Source organism: Phaenicophaeus curvirostris, chromosome 6, assembly GCF_032191515.1.
Source record: "Phaenicophaeus curvirostris isolate KB17595 chromosome 6, BPBGC_Pcur_1.0, whole genome shotgun sequence".
Classification (NCBI taxonomy): domain Eukaryota; kingdom Metazoa; phylum Chordata; class Aves; order Cuculiformes; family Cuculidae; genus Phaenicophaeus; species Phaenicophaeus curvirostris.
In genome coordinates this window covers 58,303,427-58,328,900 of record NC_091397.1, presented here as the reverse complement: position 1 = coordinate 58,328,900, position 25,474 = coordinate 58,303,427, and the positions used below count along the sequence as shown (strand labels likewise).

The following is a 25,474-nucleotide window of genomic DNA, read 5'->3' as shown; positions in this document are numbered from 1 at the left end:
TCTGTTTCCCTAAACAGCTAAAAAAAAATATTTTCATGTTCTTTAGTGGAGAAACTGTTATTACATATTTTATTTGTAATTACCACTCAAGTTGCATTTCAAACTTTTTACTTTCTTGCCTAAAACTGAAGGAATTAAAATTTCCTTTCACTAATGCTTGCTTTCTTTCACTGTTCAAGAAACTTGATAGCACTAAACAAATTTAAAGAATCATCAGCTTTGCTTCTAAAACAGTTTCTGCGACTTAAGATTCCCCAATATTTATTTTGACAGAAATATTTTAAATCAGTCTCTCTCCATAAGAGTCAGAGCTTTATGTTCCACCGAATTAAGAACCTGTAGGCAAAGCTCTGGGCTACAGCAGAATGAGTTGTACAAGACACTTTTAGAAAGGTTTCTTCATAGCTTAGCAGCTATGCTTTTTGAAGGTAGAAAGGAAGCTTCTTTAGCTTTAAGCTCATATTCCACACCAATGGTAACTTCAACTGAGCATCATTTCTTATGAAGCTATAAGCAGATGCATATTCCTTGAACTCAGATCTCCACTACACTGCCCAGCTTATGCCCTTACCTATAAAAGCTCATATTTACTAAGAAAATATATGTAAAGATTATTTCTATATAAATGGCCTTCTGTAAGACAAGCGATTCTTGTCCATGATCTTTAGCAGGAGAAAGTAGAAAAAGATGGGTTATAAGCAGCCTGATGAACAATGATTGCTTTCCTTAAAATAACTCCACTATTTCTCCTATGGAGATATCACACAATTTCACAGTAGCTGCTGTGTGCAAAATAGTTCGTGCAATTTTAAACTTATAGAGTTCACTTAAAGGGGGAAAAAAAAAGCCACAGCAGTACAGTATCTACTTCAGGAAATCTTAGAAACTAAAACATTAACAGCCCACAAAAACAGAGTGAAATGAAGTGAAAGGCATAAAGGTATTACAAACATTCTGGAACTGCACACTGCAGCAGCAACAGTTATTTAGCTTTTCGCTTTTTCCTAAACAGCTCATAATACGTGAAACAGTAGACAATACCTCTTCAAATTTTATACTAAAAAATTAATAAGATTTGTTTCTACCACTTGCTGACTAGCTTAGAAGCATCTATAAGCAAATAACCCTTCTCAGGTAAACTCCTTAAAAGAACAATAGTTTCTCCTAAAAAGATTGATAAATCGTGCCAATGATACCGGCACTGTGTGATTTTTTTATTTATTGAGAAGTAAACTACTTATGTGTTTATATATATTTCATATATATATACATATCATATACACATACATACATAAAATCCAACACTAAGTTTACTGCAGAAAGATTTAATCATTAACTTCTGACTAATCTTTTAGTACCTTAGCTTCCTCAGGCTATAAAATTAGTTACCAGATAGGGTTTGGATTTGTTTTTTGTTTTGGTTTTTTTTTTCTTCTTTAATTGACTGGTAATATAGTATCTGCTATTTTCTACTTGCAGCACAATTTTCAGAGTCTTCTAAACTACATTATACAACCAACCTCAAGGTAAAACTGCAGTACAGCGTTTTACTGTGGGTTTCCATTTTAAATGTATTCTGCTGCCTAAAAGTTCCCAAATAAGCAACACTACTCATTCAGAAGAAAAAGTTACTTTAAAAATACTAAGTTAACAACAAACCTTCAGAATACTTTAATCTCAGACTAGATTAAATATAAAAGGCCTCTAACTGCCTTGTTAGGTCAGGTTACAGATGTGGGGGAATAAAAGTCAAAGAAGTTAATTCACGTCATCTATCATAATCGCCAGAAGGAGTCCTTCAGTAACAGACAGGCTCAACAAGACTAAAAAGTAATTTCCACATTGTCTCTAGTGATAAAGGCTGTTGTCTCTAACTACAATCATATCACACATCTTGCGGAATCATTTTAGTATACTAAATAACATAGTTAAAACATCCCCATCTCTTTCCACCCTGAAAAAATTTTTTATTTTTTTTTCTTAAAAAGAAGAAAAGCTATAAACAATAATGTAGAGCTTGGAAAGGAAGACCACATTGAGTTTCTCAGCTGTAATGTGCCAAATGGCACCTTGACTACAGGCAGGACTGCAATTGTTATGGAATTCAAAAAGCCAAACCTCAACAGAAAGCAAACATAAATGATTTCTCAAATTATACTGGCAGCAGAAGAGGATTTACAAGAAGGAAGATCCAGGCCAGCAAGGAAGTTAAATACATGCCTGTCAGCCATATTCAGTCTGCAAGACAGTTATGAACGACCAAATGGATTTACTAAGCGCAAATGTCTGATCAACCCACTTGCTTTCTATGTTGAGATGTCAAGGAGAGAGACTTAGATGCTGCGTGCCTTGTCTTTAGCCAGGCCTTTGACATAATAGCCCTCAGTCTCCTTATCACCAAATTAGTAAGGTCTGGACTGGTAAGCAGATTATAAGGTAAGCATGAAAACTGATTGGATTGCAGGACAGAGACACACAATAAGTGGTACAAAGTTCAGCAGGCAGACAGTAACTAAGTGGGAACCTTCAAGGATCAATATGGGGACTGATGCTGTTTAATGTCTTCATTAACAACCTGGGTGATGGGACAGAGCACACCCTAAGTCTGCACAGAATACCAAACTGGGGTGAGTGCTCAATACACTGGAAGGAAGAGCTAGTGTTCTGAAGGATGCGGACAGGCTAGAGAAATAGGTTGACAAGAACATCATGAAGTTTAACAAAAACAAGTATAAGCTTGTATCTAGAATAACCCTGGGCCACAGTACTACCTGGAAGCAAACTCTCTAGGAAGCAGCTCTACAGAAAGCAACCCAACAGACCTGATGGGCAGTAAGATGAACATGAGCTCCCCAAGATTTTTTGAAGTGTGTTTTTTAAACAGCATCATAATTAAGCTACAAAATAAGAGAGATGTAAAAACAGAGGAACCTCAAAAATCAGAACATGCACCACAAAGAAGCAGTTCTCAGTAGCGAAATGACAAACAGATCCCAAATTGCAAATACAGTGCATTTTTAAGAAGATACTTAAATCCACTGTCAGAATACTCTAGCACCTTCCTCTGAAGACTGTGATGTTACGCCACTGTTTCCTTCTTAACTTTAAACTTTCTGCAGTTCTTCAAGTGCCAGTTACGAAACAACCACAGTTGCACTACAAATTCCCAGTAATCTCTGAAAGTACATCTGAACTCCTACAACCTCAAATTTCCTATGAAGCATGCTTACTGGATGAAGACAAAATTAACATGAAAACAGATGCAATACAAAATTATGAAAACCATTACAGAATTAAAGTGCCTAAACTTCCAGAATCTTGCAACTGTTTTTCTGGACAGTATATCATTCAGCTGCAGAAAACAAAACAAGAGAAAGATTAGCTCACTATCTCCAAATTATTCAGTAGTCCACAATCAAACAGTTCTGTGAACTCAGAGGAACACGTTATTCTTGAACATCAGAAGATGGAATATTCCCAACAAATTTCAGTGAATGTGCAGGGTGAAGGAGAGGAAGAAAGCCATAGAAATGGTGCGTTAACTCTTGCCACTAATACTTCCAAGATTGCACGCTAATTAAGACATTTTAGTATGCAGCTCTCAGAAAGATATGTGAAAAACAACCATTGCCACTTGCTGAAGAACATCAGGAACAAAAATGAAACTTAACCAAAGTGGACCTAGCAAACCTTATTTGTAACTTTTTCTGGAGGAAGGGATGCATGCAAGAGTCACAGAAGGAATGATGACACTCCCTGTTTTCAAAAGGGTAGGAATTATTTTGGATATTAATTTACTTTAGATCTAAACAAAAAGAAACGCAGGAAAGCACTATGCACTTCCCTCACACTGGACCATGCAGCTGTTGATTTGGCAACTTTCCCCTGTGTTCCCACCCTCATACCTCTCCAGAAGTCTAGTTTACCAAGACAAAACATTTCCTCATGCAGCTGCTGCTTAGCTGCTAGACCTGATATAAGAAGCATCACACCCACTTTTCTGGTGGGAGGGAGAAAACCTTTTTAGTAGCAGCCCAAACTAGATCCAGTAAGTTGAATGTGAAACGATACTCTTAGAGTCTTAAATTCCGTTATACATGCAGGATATCTTAAGTAAAATATATGGCCAAATCAGTGACAGCAGCAGGAACACGAGGATAAATATATAAGGAAGAAAAATAACGAGGAAGGAAACACACAAGAGAAAAAAGTAATAAACAAAAGAACCGTATACACAGCAAGTTGGAAGCATTCACAGACTAACTCAGGTAATGCTATTCCACACAGCAGCAACACAATTACTTTGATCACCGGAAAACAGAAAAATACTTTGCATAATGAATAAAACCAGATATAATAGGAGAAATAACATTTATGGGCAAATCTCTAGAAAACCAGAGAGAAAAATTAATAGTGCAAGCATAATGTTATACTGAGATTATTAAAACAGAAATATAATTTCAAATAGAAAACAGAAGAAAAGAGCTTATCAGTAAAATAAAGCACAATTAAAAGAAATGGTAATGGGCAACAGCAGACCATCATTAATTGGAGAATTCAATAAAGGAAAATACCCAGTAAAGTAATGGCAGAGCACAGAAACATGAAGTATGCCTTTGGTCTCACTACTGCTAACTTGTGATCTTCTCAAGAATTCTTTAAGAAGCTGTAGTAGGGCAACTGCCAACTGAAAGACATAAGATGAAGATTTAAGGTTTCCATAGTATACGATTTTATTTTGCAAAGTTAATGAAATTCCAGTTTGTTAGCATTGTGATGAGAAATAGTAATTTGAGTACATCAACTATAAAAAGCATTTTTTTCTTCCAAGTATGTTAAAGAACTTAGCTACCTCAATCAAAACCAGATTTCACTAAAAATTATATCAGTAACAAATACAGCAAGACAGACTAAAAAAAACCAAAAAAACCCCAAAAAACTAGTCGGCACAGCATTTTAGAAAAACAAAAAAACACAGATCAAAATACAGATGCAATTTCAGGTAAAAATAGTTCCTTCAGTGAATGAGGAATACATGGCATTATTACTGACCCTATTGTTCTCAAGATAGCACAAAAATCACTACAAGTGCTTCAGAAAAGTAAGATGATACAACAATATAAAGTTCTACAAAATTTGGGAAAACTGAAAATAAACGAAGTTTTGAGTTATTGTAAAGGGCATGGAGTGCAAAGGTTTATGTGAATAGGTGCCAGGCCTTGCACAGAAGGAAGGACCCAAGACTCATTGGACACATCTCTCTTCAGTCTGCAGCAGCAGTTGTTAGAATTACAGCTTGGCAACGAGCAAGGCTTCATCATGTCTTTAAGTCAAACCGTTCCAAGATCATTTTGAGGATCAGGAAAACTTTAAAACAATGACTCTTTTTACAGTTACACATGTTGGATACTTGTTTCCTAAAGCATATACACCACCAGATTTTCAACTCCTCTGTGTAGTCTGGAATCCCAAATGCTGAATACAGGATGACTGAGAACATCAAGCACGTACTTTCCCATTGCTTCCCTTACTGTTTCAGAACCAGCTGTGGCAAGAATTTTGCCATGAACTTCTAGAGTATTTTCTACTTGACCCTGTCTAACAGCACTAAGAGGAAGAGTGGAAATGCAGAGCACCCTAGAGGATACACAGCAATTCAAGCTTCTGGCTCAAGTTTGTTCCCTTACATGACAACCCACACTGCCTCAGAGGCACCAGCAGAAGTGTTGCGAACAGTTATGTCTTAGAACTGCAAAAATACACTGAATAGCAGGAATACATGATCTTAAAATAGTGATACTTATGGAATAATAGCATTTTGACAAACAGATTTGATTAAAACAGAAATGGGATCACCCTGTTCTTTCCAGAAGCAGGGAAGAAAGCATACAGGAAGAAAGGCAGAGGAACAGACATAACCTTGAAATCACGCTGTAATAAAAGCACAGCTGCATTTAAGCAGCTAATACTCTTCCAAGCAAGCCCCCAAATCAACGAACATTCTTCAAAAGAAAACATGTAAACCTTGTCTTCCAAGCTGAAACTCCAACTATAACGGAATATGGCATTAAGCATTTTCGATATCAGTGTTACGGACAACAGGTACCTGTAAATTTTTAGTAAGGTCATATTATTGCTCATTTGAATAAACACGGTGCTGTTTCCACTAGAAACAAAAAACCAATTCTTGATATTTAAAATTTCTGATTGTCAAAAATTCTCCCAATCAAATTAAGGCACAGGAACAGCATCATACAGGCCATTTGATGCAAGAGGAGGTTTAATGGAAAGTAAGCAGAAGTGAGTTTCTCTCCTCCTACTGGCAACTCACGGACTAACTGGTGAGGTTGAATTCAAATCAGTTTTGTGCTTACTGTCCAAGAAAATACGTACAGAAGCAGGGCTGAAGAAATTTAAAGCCCGCTAGTGAAATAGCTTCAAAATGAATTGTTCAACTAACCACTACAGTCAAACTCTGTATTTTGTCCCACTTGAACAAAACTAGTTAAAAATTTGTGGGTTTTTCTCTTACCAGGCACTGGAACAGGCTGGCCAGCAAACTGGTTGAGCCACCACCTCTGGAGGTATTTAAAAGACAGGTAGACAGGTCCTCAGGGATATGGTTTAGTAGTAGACAGTACGGTCAGATATGATGATCTCAAAGGCCTTTTTCAACCATACAAGTCTATCAGTCTATGATTTTTTATTCTTTTATAAACTGTCAATATTCAAATAAAAGAATACATTTGACTCACTCTGTTTTAACTCCAACACTGAGATCACACTCCCTTCCATATCGGAAGCAGGAAGCAAATCGACACCATGACTTCTTCAGAAATCCACCTCCCCTCTCTGAGGATTTTACAACTGCTACTGCTTCACAGCAAGAACAAAATCTTTAATAGGTATTCCCAAATTCTGACAGAACAGGATTGGCCTCTTTTCCAAATCAAGTGGCAGTTATAAAAGGAGCCCCCTAGCTGAATATACCTGTCATCTATGCTTACTCATATTGAAAATAAACTTCCATTGTACCTCATACCCATAACTACAATTACACGGTCATCGTTTTAAGTTGTAATACTATAGGAATTACATAAATAAGGTTAGAGTGCCCTTGTCAAAACACTTCAATATGTTTACACCATGAAATGTCTTATTTTTTCAATTAAACACCCAGACATTACTTATTGGGGAATAGGGGAGAGAACAATCAATCAAACCCAAGATAACAATGCCTGGTTCTTCTTGAACTTTCTCTCTCATATAAGAGCAAGTGCCAATTGCAATTGATTTTTTTCTATTATTCGAGCCTTGGTACTCTCAGCCAAGCAGTGTAGAAAGTGCTAATGGGACTTCAAAACACTAATTCTTCAAGCATTGCCAATAACTTACATACAACACCAACAGTTTCTTGTTTCTAATAATTGCAACTCTCCTAATGCTAGTTCAAAGGAAAACATGCTTTGTCATCTTTGTAAGCATGGGGGAAAAGGGACAAACATTTAAACCAGAGATAATGCCCTAGAGCGCAACCAGAGGAAATAAACATTTGGAGCTCCTTCAGCTATCTAACCAGACAAACTATTACTATTTTTTATGGAACCAAGGAACTTTACACTTTCCTTCTTCCAAGCTGTTTTAAAGACTAGTCTACACTGACATGTTAGAGTTGTTGCAGAACCCCGTGTTTCATGTCAGCAGTTTAGGCCCCACTGCACACTCTAAGAATAGCCCTGAGCATTTGGACACTATCTTTTACTAAACAAATACCAGGAATACATGACAATAAAAATACTAGGAACACATGACATCCATTCTTTGTAAAAGGTACACGTTCCTAGTTTTACCATTCCTTGAGTAATTTTAACTGACAGTCCACAGAAAATGGAGTTATTATTAAAAGAGCTGTCATAGCAACAACTAGGGACACAAAGCAGACCAGCAATAGCAATAAGGGTAGACTTCATTGACAGAATATATTCGAAGAAAAAAGAGAGGCTTTTTACCTCCTAAACACTTGCAACTGATGCTCCAGCCAAATCTCATCTGGCAAAACACAAGGCAAAGCCGCAATATACAAGTTTCACAAAAGGACAGAAAACTAAGTTATCTCCACAGCCTGCTCACTGACTACACATTTGAAGCAGGCTCTACCAGCAAAACATAGTTTGGTTATATGAACATAAGAGCAGCCTTCTACAGCCATTTATCAAGGAAAAAAAAAGTTAACAATGCTGAAGTATGTCAAGCAGTTAACTGTTCTGCATCTTTCAGAGATGGACTAACATATACATTACAATGTGCTACTGCTTCAGCAAAGCTAACTTATTTTTCTAAACTAAAACAAGCTGCTAAATCAACTTTTACTCTTAAAAAACAGGCTGATTTATTTGGGTTTTGTTCAAAATGGCTCTCAATGGTAAGTAGTTATCAGAGTTCAACCAAAAAATTGTTAAACACCTCATAAATAAGACTGTTTAATGGAAAATAAATACTACATGTATATAGCGAACTACCTTGATGGGTTGCAAAAAAAAAAAAAAAAACCACAAAAACCCCAACACAGCGAAGATCAGTTTCCATGGCTCATTTTCAGTTGTGGACAAGAAACGATAAAGTTTTCCTACTTTGTCAAATTTCAGAAACCTTCTCAACTGTCACTAGTACTGCTAAATTCTCAACTCCACAAGAGTACTAAGTTGTTGAAAATTTAGCTGCTGATAAATTCAGAAGTAAGTCCTCACTAAGCATCTTGAGAGCAACTGGAGGGAAAATACAGGAAACCGAAGTCTCCTCCTCACTTTTTCTGAAGTTCATTCTTTAGAGGGAACACAGACTGCAAAAGAGACAGCACAGTCCATTCTAAAGGCATTCCAGAACTTCTTATCCACTAATTCTCATCAAAATCCTATTTAATGTTTGTGCCTATCAGAATTTAAATACAATTGACCCGTGACAGCCAGAGTTCTGAACCACCAGCTGCCTCGCTGTGGTCAGGGCAGTACAGGGGCTACTGCACAAGAGTCGAGAACGGTGAATACATCTGTCTGAAAACACAAGAGACAGTAGCAATTACAACTTGTGTCCATCATGGCCTCATGACAAGAGAAAGTGCACAAAGAGTAAGGTTGCATGGAAGCAGGCTGCACTGGGTCTTTAAAAGCATAGGAGACACCTGATGAACAAGAAAAGAGGAACAAGTGAAAAGACACAGAAAGGCAAACCCATCAGGCTAGGGAAATAACCACTGCAACAGGACTCTGCATGCAGACAGAACGCACTCAACGTGACTACAGAAATAAGATCCAAGGGCCACGAAGGTGAAAAAACAGGGAACAGTCTTTGCTAAGTAGGTAAATAAGGATATGTGCTTGGCATCCAACGACATGATTTCTGATGTAACTAAATAAGAGGATTTGTAGTAAGGGCCAAATAAAAAACATGCTCAGTATTTTTTTCCTGACAGGAAGTGTGATCTTCCCCTGAAATTACTGATTACAAGGCCCTAATCCTAACCACATCCACAGAAAACTGGACTGAAATTGCTTGGGTCGGCATATATGGATACAGTCAAAGGGTGTATGAAACTGACCTTGAGAAACTCCACTTTAACTGCATGGTAACAACGCATGTAGAACCAGATTCTGCCTGTCCTTCATTGCTTAAATATATTTAACAATATTGTCTACACCATTAAATTATAAAACTAACAATTATAGCAGAGGGCAAGTTTCTAAATTTTTAATGGTTCAAAAAACCATCAGTAATCTTGGCCATTCTAGACAGGAGAAAACTACATAAGCCTGCAAACATCCAGCAATTTTTTTTTATCCCATTTCACTTTCTTAAGTGAAACAGTTATGTTGAGAGAGGTAAAACGAAGAGACTTACTGGCTGTCCAGTGCTCCTCTCCACCAAAGTTAATAGGATAAACTTCGGCAGCCTGCAGATGTGCAGTTTTCACTACTGCCCTACTCTTGAAGCAATTCACCTCAATTTTCACATATAAAGTAACAAAAGGGGAAAAAAAAAAAAGAGTTGTAAGTCTTCACAGAATACTACACATTTATCAGCAGACTTGAAGCAATCTGCATCTTCCTGCAAAGTGTGCAAAGGGTCCACGAATGCACGGATGTGTACGTAGTTTTCACAAGGTGTTTTAGCTTCCAAGTCACCACTGAACACCCAAAAAAGCATACCAGAAAGGACTCCTTCCAGTTCACATGTCAGGTGGGTCAGCTAAGAGCTGTCTCGTTGTTTGAAGAACTCCCCACGTCTGCTTTTCAGGCAGGCAAGCAAAGCCTGTAACTTCGCTAGAACTGAAAATTTAAAGTCATCTCCTCAGCAGAAGCCAAGCCTGAAATATATCAGCTTGAAGCATCTTATCTACAATTTTTTTTATATGCAGGAGGTAGAAGTAAAGGACATCAGAATCCAGCCCTCCAGACATCAAGGCTGAGTAGCATAACTGGTTTTTGCACACATAAACACTAGGTTTTACATCAAAAAGCCAATGGAGCAAGTGTCATCCACTCTGCTACACCAGTGCTATTAGGAGAAAAAATCCAACAAAAAAAATTAACTCCAAGATAATAAAATGTCTTGGAGAGGCACATGCAGCCATCACCAAACAGAACAAGCAGTCCAGTATGAGGCACCAACCCAGAACGTTCTATGCCACCCTTAAAATAATCCAAATTACTATGGTTAATGCTTACACATCACACTCAGCAGCACTATTTAATGCAGACTATTAACCCTGACCATCCACCTTCTTCCAAAACCAGGTCATGTATTTTCACAGATTTAGCTCCCTTGGCAAATTTTACCCTGTCGGGGAAACCCAAGAGGCTCATGGCACTACAGAACCACTTTCCAAATGCCCTGAAACTTTGAACTGATGCAAACTGAAAGCTTCAGGATACTTTTTCAGCTATCACCCAGGAAAGCAAAACTAAATTTTAAGCTGTTGAAAAGCAAACCTTCACCCTTCAAGATTTAAGACAATTCAGTTACAGACAAGTAACCTTCAACGCAAGACAAAACGACAACATTTACCACAGGTAACTGCTGGAGAAGCATCTGTATGCCGGACACCTTGCCGACATATTAAAAATAGAAAAAATCAATCAGTCTTTGTAGAGAAAACTGAGTACAGAGGAACGACTCCGTTCTAGCAACCAGCAAATGCTGCCAGATCCCCCTAGGAGAACCTTTGGGCCCAGCGGACATTTCCAGCCCTCACCGCCCCTCCAATTAGGGCTGTCCCGCTGCCCTGGGCGAGATTCCCCTGCCAGGAGAACCGAGGCCTCCTGCTCCGGACCCACCACCTCAAACCGCACCTGTGGATGCAAAGGGTGCAGCAAACCCACCTGGACAAACTCCCTTTGGACTGCACGGCAGCAGCACACGCGCAACCAGATTCTGCCTGCCCTTCACTGCTTAAATATATTTAAGAATAACGCTGTCTACATCGAGGGAACGTTTCCAAAGGCTCGATGGCAGCAGCACCGCTCGCTTGAAGCCGTTTACGAGGAACAAACCGAACGCGGAGCCTCCCCGGAGCCAGCGCAGAGGCCTGGAACGCCCCCTCCTCCCGCAGCGGGGCCGAGGGGGCCGCGCGGACCCGGTAAGGGCTCCCCCCCCCTCACAGCCCCGCGGCCCGGGCTCCCTCACCCCGAGCCTCCTCTCCGGCCGCCGGGGCGGGCGGAGAAGCCGCTCGCCGCCGCTCCGCGGGGCTCTTACCTCTGCTAACATCGTTCCCCCGCAGCGCTGCGGCGGCGCCTCTAGCCCCGCAGCATGGCGAAAGCCTCGCGGAAAGCCGCTCCCCTCACGCTGTCGGCGAGGCGAGGCGAGAGCCCAGCAGCCTCCCCGCCCCTCGCCGCTCTCAGCGAGCCGCCGCCGCCGCCCGCAGCCCCGCAGCCGCCCTCGCAGCCCGGCCCGGCGCGGCCGCCATCTTGGGGAGAGCTACGTGCGCCGCCGCCGCCGCTCCCCCCGCCCGGCGCGCGCGCCCATTGGCGCCGCCGGCGCGCGCCCCGCCCCGCGCCGTGAGCCGCGGGTGGAGGGTGGGGGGCGAGTCGTGGAGGTGGGGCGGCTCCTCTCAAACCTCTTATCCCCGACAGAAGGAGATGGGGCTGTTGGAACGGGCCCCGGGGAGGGCACTGAGGGTGATCCGAGGGATAGAGCAGCTCTGCTGCGAGGACCTGTCCGGCCGCGAGAGGAGAAGGCTCTGGGGAGACCTTAGAGCGACCCTGAAGGGGCTACAGGAAAGCTGAGGAGGGAGCTTTTACAAGGGCGTTGGAGTGATAGGACAAGGAGGAATGGCTTTAAGTCGGAAGGGGAAGATTTAGACTAGGCATAAGGAAGAATTGCCTCACTGTGAGGGCGGTGAGGCCCTGGCCCAGGTTGCCCAGGGAAGCTGTGGGTGCCCCAGCCCTGGAGGGGTTGAAGGCCAGGCTGGATGGGCCTTGGGCAGCCTGAGCCAGTGGGAGGTGTCCCTGCCTGGAACTGGATGGGCTTTAAGGCCCCTTCCAACCCAAACCATTCTATGATTGCATGAAACCCTGAGCCGTGTCTGCAGGAGGCCAGCCAGCCCTGCTCGCAGGGTGACAAGCCCTCACAGTTCTGCATCCGAACATGTGGAAAGTTTCCTGTCTGAACGCTTTGCTTTCCCATCCTTTCCCCCCCCTGCTTTGTGAGGTTTTATTTGCTTGCTTGCTTTTGATCTAGACTTTAAAGTTAAAAAGTTAAACCTGGTTGCATTAGGAGAGTACGAACAAGATGGGATTTTTCCCTGCTTTGCCAATAACACACTGAAGAAATAGTAATGACTGGCAGTGAAGACAAACAGAAAGCAACACTGCTTTTATAATGTGAAGAAAACCAACCTTATTCAATTACAGGTTTTTTTCTCCCTGAGTAAAAGCAAAGCTGCTCTTGTGGAGGTGCAAAAGACATTAGGGAGCCCTTGTGGCTGGTGGGTTTTGTAGAAGTTCTCTAATTCTCCCAGGGCCTGTTAAATACTTAGGACTTTAGGGTTGCCCACTTCTTAGTTTTATTTGTGAGTACTGCTGAGTTTCAGTTTTACTCATGTAAATGTTTTTCCCCTGTCAGAAACCTAATTGTTACTCATGTGCATAGCTCTTTCAAAAAAGCAGACCCTCAACATTCACGTTCATTTATTTGCCTTTTCTAAATAATAATTTAAAAAAGCTTTTTCAGGTATCTAGTAAGCTTCGGGCTTCTGAGTCTGTATTTTTGAATATTTCATTACTCTTTCCTCCAAGCTGATCCCTCAGAGAATATCCAGATCTCATAGCACACAGAACTCTACTTTAAACAATAGGTTTAACAATAACAGAACCATGCAGTGGTCTCACACATGGTATTTCACCATCCTGATGAATCAAGAATTGTTCAAAAACACTGAGCAAAGGGACTTGTGAAATACCAATTCTATTGTACTGCTTTGGCCCCCTAACATTTATTTACAACATTGTGTAGATGCTTTTTTGGAAGACAGTCATAGGTATATACAGCTGTGGTTCTCTCTTCATGGCTTTTATCACACTTCAGTTCAGACAAATAGTGCCCTGTGCTCAGGTCTGTGAGGAAGCCCTGAAGGGACCCATAATATAGCAGAGTGCTCAGTAAATCAGCTGTATGATTACGCAAAAACTTCAATGTGTATTTAGGCAGGAAATAGAATCAAAACACTTGAAACACCTACTGTTTGCCATGTCACTTAGTCATAAATACTGGGCGAGGCACAGTACGGTGCACTGATAAGATAAATTACCCAGCTTATGTAATGTAAGGGGTAAACAGGCGGTAAAAGTCTCATGATATTTGTGGAAACGTATGAATGATAGTAGTTGAAGCAAGATGATGGTCTAGCAAAAGAAACTGTCTCTTGGCACCGTGTTTCTTCACCTTGTATGTTTAGATACATCAAGTAAGGTTTTCAAAAGAAGTAATCACCTTTGAAAACTTACTGCAAAACTGCACATATTCTGAGTGTGGTGTAGGAATCAGTGATAGCAAGGTAGACCTGTTTGATAATTCTTTGACTTGGGGTCCTTGGAAACCGCAGAGGCACCATTAGTTCTGAATGCTTTCACTTTATCTTTAGGCACACCCCACGAGCAATGAAACGTTTCACCAATTTTTGGGTTATAGGGCTTCTTGGCAACCGCTCCATTTCGGCTTTCATGAAAAGCTGTTAGATAATACTCCACAAAGCAGATAATTCTTTCCAAGGCAGAAAGGGGCCCAGAACTTGGGAGAGCTTCAGTGGCTTGTACAAGATTCTTCTGGTGTACTTCAGCTTGGCTCATGATCTCTCTGACTTCATGGAGTTGGTCAGAAAGTTGGCTCTTCACTCTTCGAGCAGCTGCAGGTGATTTGTGATGTGCGATGGTTACGACGCTTTGATTCATATGCTTCTGGCCACTAGGAGATGCAGAATTAACTGTCCCAGGCGGCAGCAGAGATGAGCTTCTACTTCGCAGAGATGAAACGCTTTTAGAATTACATTCCTTGTGATGTTTGGCACAGGATCGCAGCTGGTTTATCCAGTACTGTTTCTCCTTTGCATCAGCAGCTCTCAATTTATGCATCTCTCCATTAGCAGAGTAGGCCACCAACATGTGTGGCACTTCATCACTGGATGATATTATAGCTCCAGCTAAAGACAAGGTTCCTTGTGGCTTCTGGTTATTACTTTGCTCATTCACGAAATATTGCAGAATCCCCATCTCAAAGTCCAGCACAAAGTTCCTGCTCTGCCAGCCCTGCAGGAGGTTGGTGTATTTCCTGAGAGTCCCCTCAGCGTTCCTGAGCCATTTCAGCAAAATGCGTAACTTAGTCTCATCATATTTGATTCCTCTCTTTTGAAGGAATTGGAGCAGTAACTTAGCTATTGCCTCTTGCTCTGATGATGCACCCTGCCCCATGATTACCTGTCGTCTTGACGGTGATGCCCGGGAATGTGTGAGGAGTCAGTCGGTCCTGCCGATGATCCTGTCGGAGCTGAGATTCCCGCCAGACGCTGATCGCGTTGAATACCCCATCACACCGGGGTCACCATTTGCGGGAATGAAATGACAAGACAGACTCCAGATAGCTGAGTATGAACAGGTCTGGAAACAAGGCTTCAGCTGTGATTGAAAGGACTATCAATGGTAGGCCAGAAGCACTTGAACACCTATTTGTTTCCCTGAGCCCATCTTCAAGTGACAATAATGCTATTAGACTTGATGAGTCATCCATGGCAGTCATAGTCCTTACAATTTATCCTTGTGCGTTTGTTGCACATACAGCTTGGGACTGGCAGTGCAATGAGCTGACACACTAACGGAAGGAGTGCAGCCGCGTTAGCACTGTGCTCATCCAGGCAGAGAAGCACACTCATTATTTTCTTGTCATTGCTACGAACCCACAAGCATTCTGCAAAGAACAGTGTTAGGGCAAGTATCTATATCTATCTGTAGCCAAATGCAAACCTGGCAGAAAGGTTTTGCACCCAGTCCTTAAAATACTCAGCGAGTTTTCTTCCTCATAGGCCTAGACAAATGCTTAATTCAAGTAGAAGGAGCGTCGTAATGCTGATGGTTCCAAGTACCTTCATATTTATAAGACAACTCATTCCTGTTGCCAGATGTCTTGGTATTCTTTGCATTTATTACAGTTTTCACTGACTATAGGCCAAGAAATCTGTCCGATGATCTAGATCCACATTTTGAAATCCCACTGCAGGCACTGGAAGCTGTGGGAGTTATCTACAGATCTTATGGATGAATGCAGCACGAAAATCTGAAATAGAGCAGGAGGAGATAGGGATAGCACTGGCAGGCTCCCCACCTAGAAGTTTATAAAGATTTTTATAAAGCAAAACATAGTGAGTGCACCAAGTTAAGAGGCAGGCTCAGAGACAAAAATGTAGTTGTGAGGGGGCGGATGCAGCACACACAGAAGAGGAGGCACAGGCAAGATTTAGCAATAAAAGAGCAACTGTGCCAACTCACAGCGAAGCACAAAAGAGCTCAAATTATTTTCCAGCCCTGAAAGGAGGGCAGTCCCACAACCTAAATAACTGTTAGCTCACCAGCTTATGGAAAATTAAGTCAGTGACCTAATTGCCATTAAGATAACCTCTGAAGCAGCAGTAACCTGCATTTGGAGAGCAAAAGGATATACAAGACAAGTGAAGACTAAAGAAAGGGGAAACTACAGGCAGGGGTGGGGGAGGGAAGGGCTGAAAGGACAGAACGATTTTGCTTTACTAAGCAGTTTCATTAGAATGGCTGTGAGACTGTTTCTGACTTCATCAGCAAGCCTGAATTTGTGTACCTTTCTCTACAGTCTAGGAAAGATCTTTTACAGAATTATTTCTGCATACTATAAATTAGCTCAGATTATCCACAACCAACTAATGTGAAACAAAGTTTGTCTTCTTGTTTAAGTTATTTGTAGCTGAGGCTGGAAGTATGGCAGGAGTTTGCTTGGGGTTGTTTAGTTTGGGATTCGTGTTGGGGCAGGGGAGAAAATGAGGAGGAGGAGGTCTGAAGAATTCATAGTCATTAAATGTTTCAAGTATTAAGTCTTACTGTTAAAAAGAAATTTATCATTATGGTTGCATTACATTACATTTCAAGTACGATCAGATGACCCTATAAGTCTACATAGCAGTGTGATTGAAAGAGGAACTCAGAGGGTCTTTTTTGTGTGAAATTTGAATATTCTGTTATTTCAGGATTTTGCCTGTTCTAAGCTACTTCGTCTGAACTGCCTGATCAGAAATAAAAGAACAGAAGATCAGATATAATAAAAGAAGATCACAACTCTATAGATCTCATTAATTTTGTGCTTTCTCAGCATTCACCTGAGATGCAGCACAGATTGGTAATGCAAGGGTGTACTTGAAATGGCCGTTCAAAACAATACTATGTAAATGTATTGTTAAAGATAAATATGTATTGTTAAAATATGTATTGTTAAAAATGTATTGTTAAAGATAAATAATTACTGAAGAAACATCAGGTGTAATTCCTGCTTCATCCTTTGTAATAAAGATGATATATCTGCCCAAGGTTCATGTTCTCAGAATTGTTTGTTGGAGGCTGAAATGACTTTTAAAGCATTTTCCAGTTTACATATCTTAACTGTACTGACCTTTTTGCTATTCAAACAGCGGCACTTCACAGTATTTGCTGTTACCTGTGCTTGACCACATGTCAGTAACTATGTGTTGCAAAAGGCTTTGGGTGGTTTCTCTTCTGAGATTTGAGCTCCTAAGCATGTCTGGCAGGTAGATCAGCCTAAGTGACAGGTCCACAGGTCTGAAAACCCCTTCCTTTTGGTATCTTCTTGAGCAAACACATGAAACATGTTGCAAATAATTCGTGTAAGTGGGTTTTTGGTGATGGAGACTGAGTGGGCTCAGTTTACATTTCTGGTAAGAAGAATTTGTTTGTGTCATTATATCATGGTTATTCTTCCAGGTATTAGGTATATATAACAAGCAGGTGAAGTCTGGGCCTGAACTTCCCAGTTACTTACAGCTTTAATAGTGATTCCAGTGATACTGGTACTGTGACAAGGTGTTACAGAGAGACTGAACTTTGCCAGTGACTTGAGACCAAAATGCTGATATTCAATGGCATGGAGAACACAAAATGGGTTATATAGAAAATATTTACTTAATAAGACAGACAGCTAGTAAAATAAAGTCAAGTAGGAAGCAAAACTATTCACTATGCATTAAAAAATTCAGCTTTGTTTGTATTCTGCAAAACTGGTATCAATAGTGCCCTCTGCGTAAACCCAGATGAAGGTATCCTGGGAAGTCTGGTAAATCTGACTAACTGTATTGCAGTTAACACATGATAGGAGAAGATCTTTAGTTAGGAAATATAAAAATAAATAAATGAAAAGCTCTGCAGAGGGGATTTGGAAAATATTCTAAAACTTTTTCTTTTTTTTTTTCTTTAGGTGATATTTTTGACTGAGTCCTAAATGCCTAATCCATAATCAACAAATTTTCTAAGACAGTTAATCTACTTATGGAGGGGCATACGGGGGGAAGAAAATTAGAAGAATGGAGTAGCTAGGAGTGAGATAAATATTCTGCCTGCACTATCAGCAGCCCAGGTGTTCAGAGCCATTAGCCAAGCTGTAAGAATCATGACATTGGAAATTAAAGTTGTTTACCTTTTCCCTGTTTCCTGAACCTCTAAGAAGTAGTCAAGTCATATTTTCAGGCTTTGCTATCATAAAGTCTGCAACTCTTTCTGAAGGGGCTCCAAAAACTTTAAGAAATAAGTTAAATATTCTAAGTCATAATCAATTTGTAGGACTTGGCAAAAACTGCGAGGCTACTGGAAGTCTTTTATACTTTTCTTCCATTGTTCGTCACTGATGTCTGTGTCTTCTCTCCGGGTGAAGGAGCTTATTAGTATTGTACTTTGCAAATTGACTTCATTCTTCTGGACATTTGTTTTGTTGCCCACTTACAAGATTTTGTTCATAACAAAGACTGATGCAAAAAAACCCTCTACAAAATGTATAGAGATTTAATTTTGTATAAAATTAAAAAAAATGTATAGAGATTAAAAAAAAAATGTATAGATTTTAATGATAATTTAATCATCAAAAATGCTACATGAAATCCAAACTCCTGAAACGAAACGCTTCTTGCAATGCATTTGAATGAGGAAAATACAGAGGAGTACAACAATCTTTGCTTATTTGAATGACAACATTTCCCCTGGTTTTGTTAAAAACACCCAGAATACTCTTCTTTGTGTGCTTTATGACGCGAGCCAGTCGCTCCTCCCCAGAAGGAGGGTTAAAAATTGGTCCTGTGTCAACTCCAAATTGTTTTTCATGTATTACAAGGACTACCAAGTCCCTCCTTCACCAGAAAAACCTGTTCCTCAGGCACTCCTCTTCTTCATAGTTAGACACATAGTCAGAGAGACTATTATGAAGAATCTTTAACTTGCAAGGATTTTTTATGTGAAATGTGTGCTTGACTCGTGTTTTGATACCTTTGACTGTTTCTATGTTTTGTTTCATTTATCTTTGAGATTCTGTTTTTCTTAGGTTTTTCACAAGGTTTTTTTTTTTTTCAACGTTACATTTTGAAAAAAATAATTCTTTCTGATTGTAAGACTGCCTCTACAAGGTAGGAGACCTCCTGCAAGACCACTGCAAGCCATTTAGGATTAAATTAGGGATCATTACACTCTTAGCTTCAGCTCATACTCCTTTTTCCTTTAACACACCAGAGTGTCTCAGCTATCAACCTGACCCAGCTACAGGTGTGAGGCAGAGCCCAGCTATCCTGTGTGGGTTCTTGCTTCACTTGACCCAGAGGAATAATTGCCACTTGTCCGTTCTTATAATTTACATCCAGTTCCCAGAAAGACAGACAGGTCTCTCCACTGTTTGTTGTGAAAGAATTGTAACAATGCATGCCACTGCTGTGGAGGTGAGGACAGCAGTAATGCACCTAAGGTCACGAAGGATCAGTAAAGGCATAATCTGAGGCTTTTGCAGAGTGACTTACACACCTGGGTATTAATCCTTGCAGCAAAGTCGTATCCTAAAGTAGAAAGATGAAATTTTCCATATTAAATCCCACAACTTCCTGATACTTCCTGTTCTCTCTTGAAATAATTCCTCTGGAAATGCTGACTTGAAAAATGATTTGTAAGCCTAAAATGCATGTTTCATCTTTCCTTTCCTCCTTGATGTCAGAAGGTTTAACAAAGGGTATCTCTTTTTCCTCAGGCTGAGCATACAGTACTTCAGGCTTCTTTATGCCTCATCTTACAAGCTGTACAGATGCTGCAGTCAAATTATATACTCGCATTAAACCAACAACACGATCGCAGAGATTTTATTTGGAAACACTGAATATAAACATCACTTGACCCAGACTACTCTGGAGTCAAAGTTGAGATTACAAAGTAACAGACAAAGCTAAATTCTCTTAAACACCTATGCACAGGAGTCTGCAATGCAGTTTTAAGTTGAAATTCAGGTCTGCTTAGTCATCATACTGATAAGAGATTTTGAAGATACACATATTGATTATCATCAGCCTTTTATAAACCTGTTCTTGTTAGATTCCCACAAAAATCACTATTTCACTTCTGTCATGTGAAATAACTGCCAGAAAAAGCATAAGTTACTGCAAACTCACCGATGCTTTGGAGGTGAAAAAGGAAAGTAGAAAACAAAAGATGCCTTCCGTCCAGCTCTGATCATGACTGCTTTTAACACTGTTATTTTGAATTTTTATTCATTTGTTAAGTTAAAAACTTGCCAATTAAAAACAATATTAGCTACATCGAATTCTTCAGTACAAGACGCGATTAAAAACTTATTTACTATCTTCAAATGTTTTCAAAGTTAAAACCTAGACAGCAGCTAGTTCTCTAATTTAAGCTCCAGATTATCTGACAAAAGTGACAAGAACAAATCTGGAATGGAGATTTTCCGGTTACAATCATAAATCAACTGCACTAGATCTTTTCTTGTACCTTTCTGGAGCAGGTCAATGAACACACAGTTAGAAAATGCATCAGGAGAAAGAAACAAACCCATGATAGAATAATACAGTCATTGCACAATTTTAAGATAAAAAATAATCACCTTTCCATCTACATCCAGCTATGGAAAATAAATATCTTCCCTACAAAGTCTCGTAGTATCTGTATTCTCTCTACTCACCTTGTGCCTTTTTTTTTTTTTTTTTTGTTCTTCACCCTGCAATATCTGGGCTTAGTGTTTCTTTACTTCTGTTCCTCCTTTTTCATACTAGGAGTTTGATTCCCTCTTCCTTTCTGCCCCTAGGCCCCTAGCATGGCAACATTTTCTATTCCTTACAGAAATACTCCTCTTTTTCACATCTGAGCATGAATATGGGCTAATGTCTTCTGCTTTGCACCTTGGGAGGGTACCATTCCAGGGCTTCATCTGTCTTCTGCCTCTCCCTCAAGCCAAAGAGCTTATACCTCCAAGAGGAAAGGTACTCTGGGATAAGGCTGATGGCAGATACGAAAGCATTTCTAGATCTAATAGATCAGTCATCTTCACTAATGGGAAAAAGAAATGTCTGCTCTGTAACTTTAAACTGTATAGCTTCTCAATAAATACAAAATAACTCTAAATAGGCATACTGAATACAGTTACACTTCATCATTACAGCAGTTCCTGTGGTTGATCTTGTTGTTTCACCTAAAGCCACTATCTGTGGGTCATGTGTCTGAGCTATGTGATGACGAAAGATTCTGCTCTGTACAAGCAAGTTTTTCTCCTTCCTCTTGACACAGAATTGCTTATGTATGTGACCCCAAAGCCTTAGGAAACCAGGGAAGTACAGAAGATGCATTTCTGTTTTGTGATACAGATACTCCTTGAGTTAATACCCTCCATATTTGTTACTCCTAATGCTTTGAGCCTTCAAAAACTTCCACAGCTGTTAACTTTCTACTGGAATAGCTTTTATAATGCACTCAACAGGCTGCCCAGGGAGGGGGTTGAGTCCCCTTCCCTGGAGGGGTTTAAGGGACAGGTGGACGAGGTGCTGAGGGACATGGGTTAGTGTTTGATAGGAATGGTTGGACTCGATGATCCGGTGGGTCTCTTCCAACCTGGTTATTCTGTGGTTCTATGATTCAATGCACAGAACTAAAGCAAACATATTTCAGTGTCTGCAGCAGTGTCTGCAGCATTAGACATACTTTGACACCTGCCTGCTGATTGGATTGAGTAGCTCTATTCCAAACAGTGCTTCACAAGCAGATCAGTATCTCAAAGGATGCCATCAGTATTCTTCTCCAAAATCAGGAGATTACCAGAACTCAGAAGATCGCTTTATCATTTTAGCATTCTGTACCCAAAAATAACTATAAAGAGACAGAGCTTTGTTCCCCAAGGACATTTATTTATGGAATAATAAAGAAAAATGCTTTTCTTAGATAAGAGCTGTGAGTAGAATTGCATTAATTCATTGGGATGCACATAGCTAGCACTGGGCTAGTTAAACAGGAGCTGTCGCAGCTTTGTAAATTCCTTCTTAAATCTTTACATTATGTCAAGAGATAGTTCAGTTGTGGAATGAATTATAATGAATTGAAATTAATCTAGAACTGGAGCTAGAAAAAGAAATAGCAAAATTATAAGACATCTATCTCCAGAGAGCATTTTCCTTTTTTTTTTCTTTGTAGTTCTCATCATGTATGTAAAGTACACAGCTGCTGATTAAAAGATTGCAAAAGGAATGTGGAAAAAAATCTTTTTAAACGTACAGAATGAAATCGTTCGAGTGGCACTTTGTGATTTGTTTTCCAATTAGGAATGACATTTAATTTTAAGAGTTGAGCTGCTTTAAGATAACATTTTGTTGGTTCAGGTGCAGATACTGTGATTACTGACTGCGATTTTCAGGATTTTAGGCACGGAGTAGTCCTCATGCTTCCCTGTATCTTTCCCAATAGTCGTAGTTTTAGTGTGTGAGACTATACTTATTGTTGTGAGTGACACAACCCCAAATTTATTCTTAATTCCAGTTTTTATGATTTCTAGATTATTAAGAAAGCTGTAGGTTTTAGATCTTCATTGACTACACAGGTATTTGAGGTAGGCCTGTCTCTTCAAGAAAAACAGTGGAAAACACAGCTCATTATTCAGATGCTAAATTGTCCTAAGGTAATTTCAAGGTCTGTATGCATCAACATTGATTCGACAGTTTTCACATTAAAATTCAGTGGTCAAACTAATAAAATATACCTTCTCCATAATAAACTTTCTAGTTAAAAATAAAAAAGGCAATCGTTAGAACGAAAATGCACTTTTTAAAGCACCCCAACTGTATCAAATGCTTTGTAGAGTTAAATAAAACTACATCTCTACTGCCAACAGGCAAATAAGAGGCCTGCAGCGATGGCTACATGCTCACATTGCTCTGACATAAATTGTCTCCCCATGCACTGAATTGCTCATTCCTGTCATCGTTCTTAGGCTGGTACAAACACTGAGACTTAAAGCAGTCAGGCAAGTCAAGAAGCACATGCCACCCATTTGGCAGCAGCATTTAATCAGCAGGATTTAATCACATTAAACCGACTGTATAATCACGACCTGATTCTGCAAAACTACAAGTTTGAGTTCTGCATCTTAAAAGATGGCACATTTTAATCATGTTATGGCTTATATGATGCTAAGCACAAAAGAAGAGACCTATGGCAAAGAAATCTATTTCCAGTTCAATGTGATACAGCTGACAGTGGTACTGAAGGAAAACTGTGATGCTGGAATTAGTAGGTTGGCTCTGTGCTTTTTATATAATATCTAAAATAGGTGTGCCGCAAAGTAGAAAGAGGAAGAAACGGGAACCAGATTATTTCCTGTTTTGCTTTCAGAAAATTGTTTACTTCAAAATGTTTGCATGTCTTTAAAATGTGCTTTAAACAGACTGCCTGGATTAAATCAAAACAGCAATTATGGTTTCATGAGTTATTCTGTGTCTTTTAGGACTGAGCCTTTGATCTCTGACAGGCTATATCATATTAGCGTTTATTACAGACCACCATGCTGTTACTTGATGATTACAGAATCTTTCATTATGCTAGCACTTGCATATAGTTAAAGTATGTTACTGCGACTATAAAAATAATCTCTTTCCCTATCTAAGTTTAATGCGCGTTTCAATTTTGTTTTTCATAAGCAATAGGGAAATTTTTCAAACCCAATAAATAGTCAGCTGCTCTCTTATATATTGGATATTGTATAACATACAGGTTACTGCTGGAGTGTTTATTTTAAATTGTAGTTTTGGATTGTTTTTTACAAGATAACAAAGTTGCATGCATGGGTGCATATATATATTTGTTAGGGTGCGTGCACGCACACATTCATGTTAATCTGTCTGTCTGTTTTCCATTAATACCTTTGAGCCCTTTGGCTAATTCCAACAAATTAACTTAGGACCAGAATAAGAAAAATAAATATTTTCCTCCAAGGCTTGGGAAATGGCCAAGTAAAATAAGAAAATCTTATCAGTGTTCAGATTAAAGGAAAACTCTAAGTGCATACATTATTAGACACTAGAGAATCCACCTTGAGGACACCCTGTATAAATATCTCAGATGTGGAAAAGAGGGACTTTCTCAGCCTGTGCCTAAACTGGATGGTACGTGTTACGATGCATTCAATGTGCGTAGCTATCTGGTTTTATGTCTTCCTTCTCTACCAGCCTTGGGAATATTTCCAAGTCCTCCATTATATGTAGACTCTGATTTTACAGATGTAAATCCTCAGAATACCCAGCTTCACAAAACTACTTGAAGTGTTTTAAAAGATACGTGCTGCCTCCATCCAGCCTGCGTAGAGGTTTGTTGCCTGCAGACAGCAGGCACCTACAGGAACGTACATTGAGCCCTCTGGGATCCTCCTATGCTTTGTTGAAATACTCTACGTTCAAATAACTAATTGAAATATCTAAAAAAAGATTTGCAAAAGCTTTTAACCCCATTTTCACCTGAGAAGTCACAGGCCAGTCTTCATGGACTAGCAGAGACTTAGTGCTGCCTGCCACCTTCAAAGGTCTCCAGAACAGTAGATCGTATAGCTTAAAGGAACTGAAAGTGCACGAAACTGTGCAGGATGTGCTGCACTTGGTACTTCACAGCTGGGTTGTTTTAATTTTTTCCATCTGTCTGATAGTTCCAAGCAAAATCCTATATGGCACTATAAAAGTTTATAATTTCTCACATGCGTCTTGGGAACTTTTATCAAGGCTTTTAAAGTTACTTATCCTTAAGTGATCTTGATTTACTTTAAAAAACACACACACACACACAAAAGATAAGTTTCTTAATGTGGTTGAAGAGAAAACTTTAAGTGTTGATGTAATAATGAAAAAGCAAATCAAAAGAAATAAAAAATCCCACAACCCTGCACTTATAAAAATAATCTCAGATTGTTTGGAGACTAGTCTCATGATTTTGACTCATGATTTTGAATGTCCTTTTGTTGCCCTTGTATATTAATAGTGTATCTTAACTGAACAAAGAAGTCAAAGGGGACATGCAGAACACCCATAGCAACAGCAGTACCACAGTTACATTCTACTTTTAGATTTTTTTGTTTGCTGTAGCCTAGAAAAGGCACTCTTGACTTGGCATAGGATATAACTCTACTATAAAAATCTGTTGTCAGTTGTAATCCGATCTTTTCTGGTTATTCTACATGCAAATATATTCAAAATGTTTGATGAAGAACTGAAGTTTTCTTCTGTGAAACTGCATTTAGTATATAAGCTGGGAGGAGAAGAGACTGGTTTATTGTTACTCTTATTTTAATTGACAGGCATTTGATTTGGCAATAGAATTTCCAGGTTCTAAAAGGCTAAGAAAATAGCAGGACAACTATTTACTGTTTTTCAGTTAATTATGGAGGA

General features: G+C 39.6%; 1 protein-coding gene and 1 pseudogene across 6 annotated transcripts in view; both read right to left on the bottom strand.

The window, feature by feature from the left end:
- The window catches only part of SNX13 (sorting nexin 13), a 90,368-nt gene that overhangs the window by 45,833 nt on the left and 19,061 nt on the right, over nt 1-25,474 (bottom strand). Inside the window, exon 1 of one of the 6 annotated variants that reach the window (XM_069860338.1) lies at nt 11,749-11,902. The exons of the other annotated variants lie outside the window; for them this stretch is intronic. Coding sequence (XP_069716439.1) covers nt 11,749-11,760 — 12 coding nt within the window. The 5' untranslated portion in view covers nt 11,761-11,902. Of the gene's footprint in view, nt 1-11,748; nt 11,903-25,474 lie in introns of those variants that run through there. 6 annotated transcript variants of the gene reach the window in all.
- LOC138722343 (oxysterol-binding protein-related protein 10 pseudogene) lies at nt 14,034-14,957 on the bottom strand (annotated as a pseudogene).